We start from the raw sequence: 15,355 nt of genomic DNA on the forward strand, positions 1-15,355 counted from the left end.
CCCTGTGCCCATAAGCAGTCATTCTCCAGTCCACTCTCCCCACACTCCTACCCCTGCAACCACTAATTTACCTTCTGTCTCTACGGCTGAGCCACTTTTAAAATCAGAGTGGCCCATGTAATATCTGATGGTGTCACTCTCTGTGCCATCAAGAGCACTGGTGATGGAGCATTTTATAACAGTGCTCTGCTCTATCTGCCGGGTTTTCTTCTAAGTTGCTGATATCCATTCTGCCAGGTTTGATGCATATGGCAGGTGATGACACCACCATCATAACAGCTGCCTGGTGGATGAGACTATAATATGACTCCCAATTTTGAGAGGTTAAAATATGAAAAAAAAATGTTTCACATCTTAGTATTACTGAAACAATGTAATGGAAAAAGGTTATTTAGGACATTTCCATTTCATTGGTATTGCATCACTGTCAAACATCGCATTGTCATATATTTATATTGTCATTTGATCCCATTGCATATCTGCTGGTAAACCTGTTGGACAAAACAGCTGAGCAAATATGAGATAGGAATTTTCTTTTCACCCTAGGTGAAAAATGAGGATAGTCATTTTCTTTTCACGCTAGGTGCAGTGGGCATTTAAAGAACTGTTCTGCTTCCATTTCAGAGCCTTCTTGGAGTAAAGCCTAAACTACCCAGCAATGGTTGAAGGAGGGACCCAAAGGAGCAGTGGATGGTAGGGTGCATGTATAGAGGTTAGCCTCCTAAAGGTGGGAGCAGAACAACAGGTTTCTAATCCTCACCTCAGGGAAGTTCACTGCCAGGACTGAACTGTACAGTGACACCTCTTGCCCTCTCTCTAGCCCTTACTAACAACATGCTGGTTATGTTTTTAAGTTTACTTATTTATTTTAAGGCAGGCAGAGAAAGAGAGAGCAGGAGAGAGAGAGAATCCCAGAGAGCCCGGACCCCGATGCGGGGCTCAAACTCAATGACCCATGAGATCACGACCTGAGCCGAACTCAGATGCTTAACCAACTGAGCCACCCAGGAGCCCCCATGCTGGTTATTTTCTGATTGCCTATTCCCCACCTTTTTCTGCCCTCTGTGCCTGGGCAGGCTGACTGCTACACATTGCATTCCCCGGTCATTATAGTCCACTAGTTTCCTGTGGGTCAATGGGACAGAGTTCAGACGGTGAGAAGAGCAAGTAGGCAGGATATTTATCTTCCCCCACAGCCTAACCTCACCCCGGGGCAGTCAGAGCCAGTTTTGGCACTGGCTCCTTTCCTCAGCCACATTCCTGTTGGAAGGCATCTCTTCCTTAGCTAGAGCTCTTGCTGAGTTCTGGTAAGAGCTCCCTTCCCTGATCCCCACTAGAATTTCCCTGTACGTAGTTCCTGGATGTTTCTACATCCCTTGTTGGTTCCATTAATCTTGCCCACGCCTCAGTTAATAATCCCTTTGCTATATTCCCCTCAATTACCTCTTTGAATATACCATTTGTTTCCTGCTGAAATACTCAGTCCTTCCCCCAGGAGGAGTGACTCACACACAGCTTGGGTGTCTCTCCTCTTCTCTCTTTCTCTCTTTCTGTATAGATCTGTCGCCCCTGCAGCAGGAACACAGTCCTTTTTCTCACATGACACAATCTTGTTAGGCCAGGCTCTGTTTCTGCAATATGGAGGTTTGCTGTTGGAAGCCAATAGGTTAAATTCAGGGGGAGGATATTAAAAAGCCCAGTTTTGGGGCTCCTGGGTGGCTCAGTCGGTTGGGCATCCTACTTCGGCTCAGGTCATGATCTCACTGTTTGTGGGTTCGAGCTCCACATTGGGCTCTGTCTGTGCTGAAAGCTTGGGGCCTGGAGCCTGCTTTGGATTCTGTGTCTCATTCTTTCTCTGCCCTTCCCCCACTTGTGCTCTGTCTCTAAATAAAGAAATGTAAAAAAAAAAATTTTTTAAGCCTTGTTTTGTCTACTGATCAAAGCTGTATTGTACAATACAATTTAACCAATTAAAAAGCTGGGATTTTGTCTGTTGCTCTGAACTCATAAGATAGGGAGTATTATTCATGGGTCCCCTTAAATCCCAACAACCACTCTCAAATTATATCTCCAGTTTCAGCTCCATATAGAAAACTGTATTGTTTAGCAAGCTGCTCAGAACAAACATATCCATGACAAACTCAAGATCTACATCTTTCTACCCCAAAATTCCAATGTTCCTTATTTCATTCTACTCTCTTCCCAGTTGCTGGAAACCAGAAAGTCATTCTTGACACCTTCTTCACCCTTAAATGCACAAACTTTCAAATACTGAAGATCCTCTTTCCATTTGCTACAACCTTGGTATAAGACACCATTAACTCTTGACTGGACCATAATAATACCTATTTTTAAAGGTTTTAAGGTATAAACACACTAAAAAGACAAAAATTTTCCCACTTTCTAGTCTTGGATGTATTGTGAAGCTTCCAGGAAGTTCAAAATAGCTAAGAAACATTCATTCTAGTATAGAATGAATTCTAGTCCTTTTGCTGACAGTAAGTGACATTTTTTTTTTGTCTTTATTTTTTTTAAGTAAGCTCTATGTCCAGCATGGGACTCAAACTCATGACCTAGAAATCAGGAGTCACAGGCTTCACTGACTGAGCCAGCCAGTCATCCCAAGTGACATTTTTTTCTTTTCTTTTCTTTTCTTTTCTTTTCTTTTCTTTTCTTTCTTTTGAGAGAGAGAGAGAGAGAGAATCTTGAGCAGGCTCCATGCTCAGCAGAGAGCTCTATGTGGGGCTAGACCCTGCCACTGTGAGATCATGACCTGAGCTGAAATCAAGAGTTAGACACTTAACAGAGCCACCTAGGTGTCCATCAAGTGACATATTTTTTAATGAAAGCACTTAACTAGTATCTAGGGGCCTTAAAACAACAAAAAAATAGTGTCCAAGTGTTTGGAGCTGTGGTCAAGAAGGGTAGTGCTACATGCTCCAGTTTTACAAATGCAAGGAAGACCTTTGACCCTAGGATCCTCCAGAGCTCTCTGTCAAGTCCTCTGCTGTTGTGGGTTAAATTGTGTTCCCCCAAAAAAGATATGTCCAAGTCCTAACCCCCAATACCAGTGAATGTGATCTTATTTGAAAATAGGGTCATTGCAAATGTATCTAGTTAAATAAGGTCACACTGAATTAGGGTATGACTGGTGTCCCTATAAGAACAGGAGAAGAAATACAGACAGATACAGAGGGAAGATGGCCACGTGAAGACAGAGGCAGGGATTAGAGTGATATTGCCCAAGGAACACCTAGGGCTACCAGATGCTGGAAGAGATAAGGAAGTATTCTCCCCCAGAGCCTTTGGAGGGAGCATGGCCCTGCAATATTGATTTCATATTTCTGGCCTCCAGAACTGTGAGATAATAAATTTGTGTTGTTTTAAGCTACCCAGTTTGTGGTACTTTGTTACAGAAGCCCTAGGAAACTAATAAGCCAGACTTTAGAAATATAGGTCTCTAAAGCAGGAATTGTCAAAAATATGGCCTATGGGCCAAATCCAGCTCACTGCCTGTTTTTATATGGCCCAAGAACTAAGAACTTTTTTTCTCGGAACATTTGTTATCAATTTGATGATAGAGAATATTACCTTGAACCTCAGTTAAATGAAATGTTATCTCCAAAAAAGAATTATTTTCATTGATAGACCTATATGACACAAAAATTCTGCTCTATTATTATATTTTTAATTTCATCATTTTAAAATGTGCAGGAATCTGTTTTCTCTTTCATTATATGAGTAGCTACATACTATCCACCATTTTGCCTCTTGGCCTGCAAACAAAGCCTGAAATAATTTGTCTGGCCTTTTACAGAAAAAGTTTGAAAAAGAATAAAAGTTTGCTAAAGTTTGAAAAAGAATAAAAGTGTGCTAAACCCTGCCCTAGAAGAATCTCAGCATTATCTTCTCATTTAGCCAAGGGGATTTCTAAGCATCAGTAAAAACATTTTAGTTGTGATCAAGAGGATTGATTTTAATATTTTTATTTTACATAAACTTTTTTCTCATGTTATTTTTTTATATATATAATAGCTTCGTTGAGATATAATTCACCCATTTAAAGTATACAATGCAGGGGCACCTGGGTGACTCAGTCATTCGAGCATCCAGTTCTTGATTTGGGCTCAGGTCATGATCCCAGGCTCGTGGGATCGAGCCCTGCATCAGGCTCTGCACTGAACGTGGAGCCTGCTTGAGAGTCTCTCTCTCTCTCCCTCTCTCTCCCTCTGCCCCTCTCCCCTGCATGCTCTCTCTCTAAAATAAAAATATAAAATAAAATAAAATAACAATGCAAAGGCTTTTCGTATATTCAGAGTTTGTAATCATCACCACAATCAGTCAGTCCCCAGGTCCCCCTAGCCTTCTGCCTCCAACCCTAAGGAACACCTAGTCAACTTTCAGTCACTACAGATTTGCCTATTCTGGTCATTTTATATGTAATAGGTCAACTTATAAGATATCAGAACGCTAATTGTATATATAATTGTATATAAGTTTGGCTTAAACTCACCTTTCATGAGTAGTTGAGATAAAAGGCTTATGTAGTTCTCTATTAGGTTTATCAGAAATTACTAATGGCCCGATCTCGCTTCTGTGACCTCGCCTGCTTGCTAAATAGATAAATTAGGATGCAAAACGCTCCCCACCCCGTCTGCCAAGATCTGGCCTAGGCAAGACCAACATGTAAAAAGTCATGTACTCGGGGCCCTGCAGAATCTCAGGTGTCTAACTATGATTGGTCATTTTAAACCCTCTTAGGACAAAGACCTTTAAATTGATAGGTTCCTGCCAAAACTAACGTCTGTGTGTCACAATATAATTGGCTACCATGAAATGTTGTAAATTGTAATTGGTTAACCAAATAATGACGGTATGCTGACTTGCTAAAATCCATATAAGCTCACTGCTGCCTTTGTTTGAGGGCCATTCTCTGCACTTTCCTCCTTAAGATTAGGAGATCAGGTTTGGCCTGGCTGTGAATAAAATCTTGCCTCCCTTCTATTCGGCGTCTGGTGGTTTTTTTCGACAGCACCCTGTTTCATTATATCTCTGTTCCATGTTACTTTTCTACATTTGCTTTGGCTGATCTTAATTTTTATTTCATTTTTTTTTTCGGTACTTTAAAACAAGAACTAATACCAGAAGTGTGAGCCGTAGGAGGCTTTGACTTCTCTGACATAAATCTTTCCTATCCTGAAATATAGCCCACAGATATGGCCCCACTGGCTACATGTCCTATATAGACTAAAAATGTCCCGGACTTTCCCTTCCAGAAATGTTCTGTGACTAAACGTCCTAAGGTCAGGAAACGAACACAGTGGATAGGGATACTAAACCTCCTAGCTTGTAGCTTTTTGAGTTGCTGAGTTGACAGGTTAGGAATCAGCCTAACTATCTGTCCTAGTTTGCTGGTACAGTAGTTCTCCCCCTTCTCTCTCTATCTGCAGTTTTGTCTGCCATGGTTTCAGTTACCCACGCTCAACCTTGGTCTGTAAGCAGATAATCCTCCCTCTGACCTATGGTCAGAAGGAAAAATAGTAGCCTAATGCTAAGTCACAACGCCTCAAAATTTTCACTTCATCTCATCACGTAGACATTTTATCATCTCACGTCATCACAAGAAGGTTGAGTACCCACTTAAGCTGTTTTGAGAGATCACATTCACATAACTTTTATTACAGTATATTGTACTTGTTCTATTACATTATTCTTTATTTTTGTTAGACTCTTACTGTGCCCATTATATAAATTAAATGTTATCATAGGTATGCATGTATAGGAAAGAACATAGTGTATATATGATTCAGGACTACCCATGGTTTCAGGCCTCCATTGGGAGGTCTAAGGACATATCCTCCACAGATAACTGCAGATACAGAGGAACTACTGGAATTTGAATCTCTGAAATAGGAATAAAAAGTGGTGAAAAGAAAATTACTTATACAAATTACCTTTGAGAGATATGGCATAATCTTTAAACATTTCATATGAATTAAAACAAAATTCTTTCAGAGTCAATATTTTTTAAAACTATAACTTGGTCTCACTAATTATTTGCTTTTATTATTGGTAACAGGTCCTTTAGACAGGAAAGCACCACTTCACCTGGCTTGTCATGGTAATTAGCTCTAATGACTTCTAATGGGCCCTTGGGTTCTCTCCTTATTTAATAAAGAGCCATAGCATTGAAATCAACTCATCTATTGTTCTGGTTATCTATTGCTGCATTACAAGCCACCCCAAAGCTCACTGGCTTAAAACAATAATCATTTTATTAACTCACAAGGTTTCTGAGGGTCAGGAATTCAGGAAGAGCTCCACTGGGTGGTTCTGCCCTAGGATTTCTTGTATAGTTGCAGGAGCTGGAAGAGTGGGCATTGGGAGAGTGTAGGATGCCTGGGCATCTCTCTTTCACCATGTAAGGAGGGCTCTTCACATGGTCTGTCTGCATGGGTTAGCTTGTGCTTCCTCTCAGCATGGTGACCTCAGGGTGATTAGGCTTCTTACACAGTGGCTCATGGCTGTCCAACGAACCTGGTAGAATTTGCTCCACTTGTTATGACCTAGCCTGGAAAGTCACATAATGTATTTCTGCCATAATTTACTGGTCAACCAATCATTAAGGTTGGTGGCCCAGATTCAAAGAGAGGGACCACAGGACCCACCTCTTCATGGGAGAAGAGTCAAGGAATTTGTGGAAATGTTATAAACTGCCATTCTTTATGCAGAAGACATTCTTTGGTTTATGTAATAATTACTCTGCTGAGACATATTATTTCTCTCTTCCTTTTACTTCCTGTGTTTCCTTCCCTCTTTCATGATCCCCTCAAACTGTCCACAAATTAAAGATTTCAGCTTTAAATTTTTGCTTGGTACTTATGTGTCCTGCACATAGATTAAATTTTGTGCCAGGTTCAAATATTTCCGGCTGTTCTGTTCTACTCTGCTTACTTCCTGTTTGGTTGATTTTTATTTCCTGTACTCTTTGTCAAAGGGTTTTGTCAAAGTTGTAAACTTCATTCTGGCCCCGGCAATCTGTTCTATTTCTGAATCTGCCAGTGGTCTTAAGCAACAGTATGTATACAGTAACTGTAAGTATAATACAGGAAGTGAAAATAAAAGTACTGTGTCTTAATATTGATAGAATTAAATGCCCACTTTAAAGAGATACATATTTGAATGGAGTCCATTTTCCAAGATCTCAGGCCTCAAAGAGTTGGTTCACCTCCCCAGTAGTGAACTGCTCTTGGCCATTGGTTGGATTATTGAGGATCTAGCCCCAAAGATCTTATTCCCAAGTGATTACAAACCTAGCTAGAATTCTCTTTTAGGGATGGTTCTATATTTCTTAAATCATTCTGGGCTACAAGTAGGAATCTCAACTCAACCGACTTAAACCATAAGGGAATATTTGTTATCTCATATTTTATAATACAAGAGTCTGAGGGTTGGACTCTTGATTTCAGCTCAGGTCCTGAACCTTATGGTTTTGAGATCAAGTCCTGAGTTGGACTCCATGCTGGGTGTGGAGCCTGATTAAGATTCTCTCTCTCCCTCACCCTCTGCCTCTCTCCTGAGCTCTCTCTCTCTCTCTCTCTGTCTCTCAAGAAACAAAAACAAAAACAAGGAATCTGAGGTGAGATGATTCCAACTCAGTAACTAACCATGTCATCAAAAAAATCAGATCCCTTCTAAATCTTTCTGCTCTAACATCTTTAGCATTTTGCTTTTATTTTTAATTCATGGTCTTAAAATGGCTCCTATAGTTTACTTGTCACATACAGACACAGCAAAGTCCAGTGAATTCCTGGATACCTCTTTTCATTAATGAAAAAATGTATTCCAGAATCTCCCCAGCAAATTCCCCCTCTTGTATCAGTCAGAATTGAATCATTTGCCGATTCCTAACCCACTCTCTGGCTCAAGAATGGGATTATCAAGATTGAGTTAAAGACGAAGGTGGCATTTATAGCAGGGTAGATTACCCAAACAAAATCAAGTCTCTGTTAATAAGGGAGAAGAGGAGAATGAATGATGGATGGAGGGGCTTTTAATGTTTGGATTTACTGTAGTACAAAGAGAGAGATTCCCCTTCCCTGGAGTTCTTAGATCATTGAATGGCTCCACAATGAAGAGTTGCTCAAAGCAGAAAACTGGCAATGCTCTTTACCTACATCTCCCAAACATCCCTTCCCCCAAGCCACTGCCTCAAATCAAGCACTAATCTTCTCACCCCATCATTATTACAACTATTACAACTAACAGTCACCTGCCTCTGGTCTTGCACTTCCCCCAATCCCTCTTCCACATTGTTGAGAGAGGGTGAGCTTTCTCTCATGAATTATCAGGGTGTTCTCATTAGAGCTCAATTGCTAAAAATGAAGTTAGATGCCATTTTCACTCTCCACTTCCTCCAACATGAGTTCATTTATATGGTGAAATTTGTTTTGTGGCTGCAGAAATAGGAAAGTGTTCTGGTTAAAGGAGGTTGTCCTGGGAAAGCCAGGACAGTAGAGGAGACGTGAAGGAGATGTGATGGCATTTGTCACTATAATCAGTCTGATGATAATTTGGAGTCACAGTGGAGGAGGGGGTTAGAGCTGAAAGATAAAGGAATTGTATTTGTGGTAGATTCTGTGATACTTTGGGCACAAACAGTCCTATTGAGGCCTAGGTGACAAAGTATGATATAGCACTGGATAAAAGTAGGAGACAAGACTCCATGCTCTATTGTATTCTGTCCCTCCTATTTCAACTCTGATTAGCTGTAAGGTCTTTGATGCTGAGATAGAGTTTTTCCTCTGCATTCCAAGGGCCTAGCACAGTGTTTGGCATGTAGTAAGTACTTAATCATTGATTAATTCAGCATTTATTAAGTTTAATTTTCATTCATATACACAGACCCCAAAAAGAACCACTTAGAGAAATGATACAACCAAAATCATATAAAGTTTAAGGCAAAAAAGGCATTCAAAACACACTCAGTAGTATTAAAGTATAATTTTATGATTTATGATACTGATCTATCACTTTTTTAAAAATGCTTATTTACTATTGAGAGAGAGAGCGTGAGCAGAGGAGGAACAGAGAGAGAGGGGGACAGAGGATCCGAAGCAGGCTCTGTGCTGACAGCAGTAAGCCCAACGTGGGGTTTGAATTCATGAGCCCTGAGATCATGACCTGAGCTAAAGTTGGAGACTCAACTGACTGAGCCACTCAGGTGCCCCTAATAATAACTAAACATAGATAAATGTGTATATGTTATCCATAAAAATGAAAAAGTTCCACCTGGAATATCCAAAATTAGGTTAAATACATTTTGAACTTCATTAGAGTTTTTGATTGTTTGCTATAAATATTAGATGAAATATTTAGAACAATTAGATTATTAGATGAAAGTTATGCTTGTCTTCAATCTCAGTTGTTAGATAACAAATAGAGCAAGCCTTTTTTATGCTATAACTTAGAAAGTACAACTTCCAGATCATAATTTCTTATTTTTCCATCTTTCCCACTCCATGGTCACACAAAATCTGTTTTTTAACCTCATTAAGACCTACAAACCTTGGCAGTATTTCTAGTTTCCTAGGACATTCCTTCTCTAACTAACTTCCTTTCTTATACAGCTTAGTATAAAAAGTATGTAACAACACAGGAAACTATGAATAGTATAATATTCAGTAAAAAAAAAAAACAGGCTACCATATTTTATTTATGTATAGTATTCATGATTGTAGCTATATAAATAAACAAAAGAGTTATGTAAGGATGGGATACCTGGGTGGCTCAGTCGGTTGAGCATCCAACTCTTGATTTCAGCTCAGGTCATGATCTCATAGTTCATGGGATTGAGCCCCACATTGGGCTCTGAGCTGACAGCAAGGAGTCTGCTTGGGATTCTCTCCCTCTCTCTCTGCCCCTCTCCTGCTCGCGTGTGCGTGCTTGCACTTTCTCTCTCTCTCTCTCTCTCTCTCTCTCTCTCTCTCTCTCTCTATCAAAATAAATATATAAACTTAAAAAAAAAAAAGAAGTCACTTTAAAAAAAAGTTATGTAAGGATATACTCCAAACCATTACTCTTGGATATTTTTTGCACAGGGGTGGGAGTAAGGTTATTTTAATTGAGTATCATTTTCTCTACTTCAATTCTTTACCATAATCAAGTAATAGCAGAAGAAATATATCAAGGTTTGCATATAAAATGCCCTGGGGGCACCTGGGTGGCTCAGTTGGTTAAGCATCCAGGCCTGGAAACTGCTTGGGTTTCTGTATCTCCCTCTCTCTCAGCCCCTCCCTGGCTCACACTCTGTCTGTCTCTCTCTCTCTCTCTCTCTCTCTCTCTCTCTCTGTCTGTCTCTCTCTCTCTCTCTCTCAAAAATAAATAAACATTAAAATGCTCTGGAAGGGGGGTGCCTGGATGGCTTGGTCGGTTGGGCGTCTGACTTCAGCTCAGGTCATGATCTCACAGTACGTGAGTTCAAGCCCCGCGTCGGGCTCTGTGCTGACAGCTCAGAGCCTGGAGCCTGTTTCAGATTCTGTGTCTCCCTCTCTCTCTGCTCCTCCCCTGTTCATGCTCTGTCTCTCTCTGTCTCAAAAATAAATAAACGTTAAAAAAAGTTAAAAAATAAAAAAATAAATAAATAAATAAAATGCTCTGGAAGGGAACACATAAACACATACTCATACATGTACACTGGTGACATTTGTATTAGTGAGGTAGAATTACAAGTCATTTTTCTTTTCTCCAATACTTCTTTAAAATGTATGTGTATGTTTTTGATGCTCTAATTTTAAAATAAAAATTTTACAAAAAGGACTTTGAATATTATTTTAAAACTTGTTGACTGGTTGACTCCACTTGCTTTTACTATATTAATCCATGATTTTGTATTTGTCTTACTATAATCACCACTATGCTTCTCTGTAGGCATAGTTACTTACCTATCTCTTTGGAATCAGAGAGCTGAATCTTGTGCCTCTTTTTTTTTTTTAATAGTTTTTAATGTCCAGTGGTGATATATTATCAGTCATATCAATACTGAAGTGATTCAGTGTATAAGAATTTATATTTCATTAGATATTCACTGAGCATCTACAATACTCTGGGTAATGTCCTAAACATTAGAGGGAACAAACGATGAAAAAGACACAGTCAATGCCTTTAATAAAACATGTTAAAGGATTTATTTTTACTTTCTCACAGAGATGGTGAATTGATAACTCTTGGGAAAAAAAGCATGAGGGTCTTAAAAGATACAAAGCCTTGTGAATGCTAAGCACTCCATATGTTAGCATTTTTATTCGTGAGATTATGGTGGCTAGTTAGCTAGCAAATATTTTTATATTGCTTTATGTTTAAAAAAATGTTATTAATGTTTATTTATTTTTGAGAGACAGACAGAATGTGAGTGGGGGAGGGGCAGAGAGAAAGGGAGACAATCCAAAGCAGGCTCCAGGCTCTGAGCGCAGAGTCTGATGTGGGGCTCGAACCCACAAACCGTGAGATCATGACCTGAGCTGAAACCGGACACAACTGACTGAGACATCCAGGCACCCCATATTGCTTTATGTTTTAGATCACAATTGAAAATGTGACGTGACAATGGGGAAAAGACCCAAACTAAGAGTTTGGAGGTCTAGTTTCAAGTCTCAACTCAGCAACTAATTAGCTGCATGAAGATGGACAAACTACTTAAATTTTCTGTGCAATTTCTTCACGTGTAAAATGAGGGTCTAAACTAAATGATCTATAAAGTTCCTTCCAACCTTAAAATTTAACTATCCTCAGGGCGCCTGGGTGGCTCAGTCGGTTGAGAGTCTGACTCTTGATTTCGGCTTAAGCCATGATCCCAGAGTGATGGGATTGAGCCCCACGTTGGGCTCCATGCTGAAGGTGGAGGCTGCTTGAGGTTCTCCCTCTGCCCCTTTCCCCTACTCCTGTACTCTCTCTAAAAAAATTAAAAAAAAAATTTTTTAAAGAATCTAAAATTTAACTATCCTCTGTTGAGACATATCAAAAACATCATATGACTTGAAGGTGATGATGGCTTTATTACCAGTTCTGAAAAATGCTAATTCCAAATCTGTGCAAGTAATTGTTGGATCTCATGTTTGTGAAACATCAGATATTACTACTGTTACAGAAACCAAATTAGAACACTGTGTCATACTTCCAAGCAGTGCTATGCACACAAAACTAGCATATATAATACTATAGGTCCTAAACAATATAAACATAGAGATTAAAGAGGCATTTTTAAAATGAGTGTTATATGACTTTTTTTGAGTTTTCATGAACTAAGATTTCATTTCTCTGGGTGTTCACAAACATTATGTTTCAGTTCCTTAAATGAAAATAGGTGAGTGGGCAGGTTTCTCAGAGCTACAGTCTTTACTTTAGGGACTGTCCCTTTCCCCTAAAGTTTACTTTAGAAATGGTGGTACATGGACTCATGTTGGATAGGAGGGACAATAGGTGAAATTGATGATGGCAGGATCTGGGTCTGCTGACATACTCCAAACTATTTACATATATTTTTAAGTTTATTTATTTTTGAGAGAGAGAGAGAGAGAGAGATCAGGGGAGGGGCAGAAAGAGAGGGGGACAGAGGATCCCAAGCAGGCTATGCACGAACGAACCTTGAGATCATGACCTGAGCCAAGATCAAGAGTTGGACACTTAAACAGCTGAGCTACCTGGGCACCTCTATTTACTTTTTTTTTTTAATGTTCATTTATTTTTGAGAGGGAGACAAAGGATCCAAAGCCACCCAGGTGCCTCATAATTTTTAAAAAAAAATTTTTTAAGTGATCTCTATACCCAACATAGGGCTTGAACTTGCAACCCCAAGATCAAGAGTCACATACTCTTCCAACTGAGACAGACAGGCACCTCTGATTTTTTAAAGTTAATCTATATATTCCATTTTCTTGCCAGCAATTTCTGCTGTATCAACACTTCTCCAGATTAAAAATTTGGGACTTTTGGGGGCACCTGGGTGGCTCAATTGGTTAAGCATCTGCCTTTGGCTCAGGTCATGATCTCGGGGTTTGTGAGTTCAAGCCCCGCATCAGCTCTCTGCTGTCAGCACAGAACCTGCTTCAGATCCTCTGTTCCCCTCTCTGCCCCTGCCCTGCTTGTGCGCATGCGCTCTCTCTCTGTCTCAAAAAAATAAATAAATAAACTTAAAAAAAAATGTTGGGGCTTTTCTTTGCCCCTTGGTTCTCCTTAATTCCCTATAACCAGCTGGTCACCAAGGCCTATAATTTTTTCTAATGTCTCTTGATTGTTTTCCTTCCTCTTCATCTTTACTTCATTTCCACATTCAGGCTCATGCTTGTTTCAGGCTCATGCTTGTTTCACAGCAATAACCTTTTCATGGAAGCTTTCATGCAATCAGTCTAATTTCTTGAACCACTTGCCTTCATCATAGCACTATCTGGTTTAAGAATTTGCAATTTTCAGGGCACCTGGCTGGCTCAGTTGTTGGAGCATATGACTCTTGATCTTGAGGTTGTGAGTTTGATTATTTTTTTAATACTTATTTATTTTTGAGAGAGAGAGAGATGGAGCACAAGCAGGGGAAGAGTGGAGAGAGATGGAGACAGAATCTGAAGCAGGTTCCAGGCTCTGATCTGTTAGCACAGAGCCTGGCATGGGGCTCAAACTCATGAACTCTGACATTATGACCTGAGCTGAAGTTGGACGCTAAACCGACTGAGCCACCCAGACACCCCTTGGGGTTGTGATTTGAGCCTCACATTGGGTATATATAGAGTTTACTTAAAAAAAAAAAAAAAAAAAAAAAAAGGGGCGCCTGGGTGGCGCAGTCGGTTAAGCGTCCGACTTCAGCCAGGTCACGATCTCACGGTCCGTGAGTTCAAGCCCCGCGTCAGGCTCTGGGCTGATGGCTCAGAGCCTGGAGCCTGTTTCCGATTCTGTATCTCCCTCTCTCTCTGCCCCTCCCCCGTTCATGCTCTGTCTCTCTCTGTCCCAAAAATAAATAAAAAACGTTGAAAAAAAAAAAATTAAAAAAAAAAAAAAAAGCTTGCAATTTTCTCCATTGTCTACAAGATAAAACTAAACTACTCCTCCCAGCATTCTAATCCCTCCATTACCAGATTTTAACCTTATTTCTCTGTTTTTTAGTATGTATTTGTATTAGTTAATGTTATGATAGCTGCTATAACAAAGAGACACAAATGGCTCAGAAAAGACAGAGACTCATTCCTTTCTTTTTTTAAGTTTATTTATTTATTTTGAGAGAGACAGCAGGAGCAGGGTAGGGGCAGAGAGAAGTAAAGAGAGAATCCCAAGCAGGCTCTGCACTGCCAGCTGCAGAGCCCAATGCAGGGCTCAAACCCAGAAACCATGAGATCATGACCTGAGCCAAAAGCAAGGGTCAGATGTTTAACTGACTGAGTCACCCAGGCTCAGAAATTCATTCCCCAGAAATTCATTTCTTAATTTAGTGTTTGAGTTCCAGGCTGCTCCATGCAGTCATACAGGGTCCTTCCATCTTGTTTCTCCATTCAACAGGGTTGAATATGGATCACAGGACATCTTCTTTTTAGCCCTTGAAAAGGCAAAAAAGCAGGCTTGCCATCTGAAAGTCTCTGCCTAGGAATGGGTGGGCGCATACTATCTCTACTCAAGGGAAGTTGGAGATACAGCACTATTCAGCAATCATGTATCAAGCTACAGTTAATACAGAAAAAGAAGAGAAGTTGGGCGAGGTAGCTGCATATGTTGAAGGACCTAACCGGCAGATTGGTGTCTTTTGCAAGATTGACATCATGGCAGATCCAAAAACTGATGACCAATTACATTTCACTGATATCAAAAAATATTTCAACTCTTATACTCTCACAGGTGGAATGAATTCCATACTGGCCACATATGGAGGCATTGCTTTGATGGTCTTATACTTCAAGTTAAGATCTAAAACAACACCAGCTTTGAAAGCAACATAAATGGATTTTAAACTGTACCTCATCTGTTAAGTTCCCAAGCCCAGAGAAGCTAATGTCAATTCATCATCTGGTATTCAATTTGTACAATACATTATGAACCTGGAAAAAAGAAAAGAAGAAAAAAGAAGTCAGCTAGCTCTGTGTGCTACACGCCCTCTGCTTCCATTGTCCTGGTCTCTCCAACACTCAGCTTTTCTTTCCTTCTCTCCTTCTCTTCTCTCCACTTATCCAAATAACATTCACCCTGTTAAAGTATTACCTCCTCTTATACATATTGCAGCCATATTAAAGAATGTCTCAGTAAGCTGAAGGAAGTGGAAATAGTTCCAGGCTCTTTAAAAGTGATTTGTAGATCCTGGTCTTTGCTCTTTATGAAGTGC

General features: G+C 39.9%; 1 protein-coding gene across 1 annotated transcript; it reads left to right on the forward strand.

Annotated features, from left to right (window-relative positions):
• Window positions 1–14,744: 14,744 nt before the first annotated feature.
• On the forward strand, window positions 14,745–14,975 carry LOC125162094 (ATP synthase membrane subunit K, mitochondrial-like). The gene has a single exon (XM_047852657.1). The coding sequence runs from the start codon at window positions 14,799–14,801 to the stop codon at window positions 14,973–14,975; it is 177 nt and encodes a 58-aa protein (XP_047708613.1). The 5' UTR covers window positions 14,745–14,798.
• The last annotated feature ends 380 nt before the right edge of the window (window positions 14,976–15,355 follow it).

The sequence above is a fragment of the Prionailurus viverrinus genome, chromosome A3 (genome assembly GCF_022837055.1).
Source record: "Prionailurus viverrinus isolate Anna chromosome A3, UM_Priviv_1.0, whole genome shotgun sequence".
NCBI lineage: Eukaryota > Metazoa > Chordata > Mammalia > Carnivora > Felidae > Prionailurus > Prionailurus viverrinus.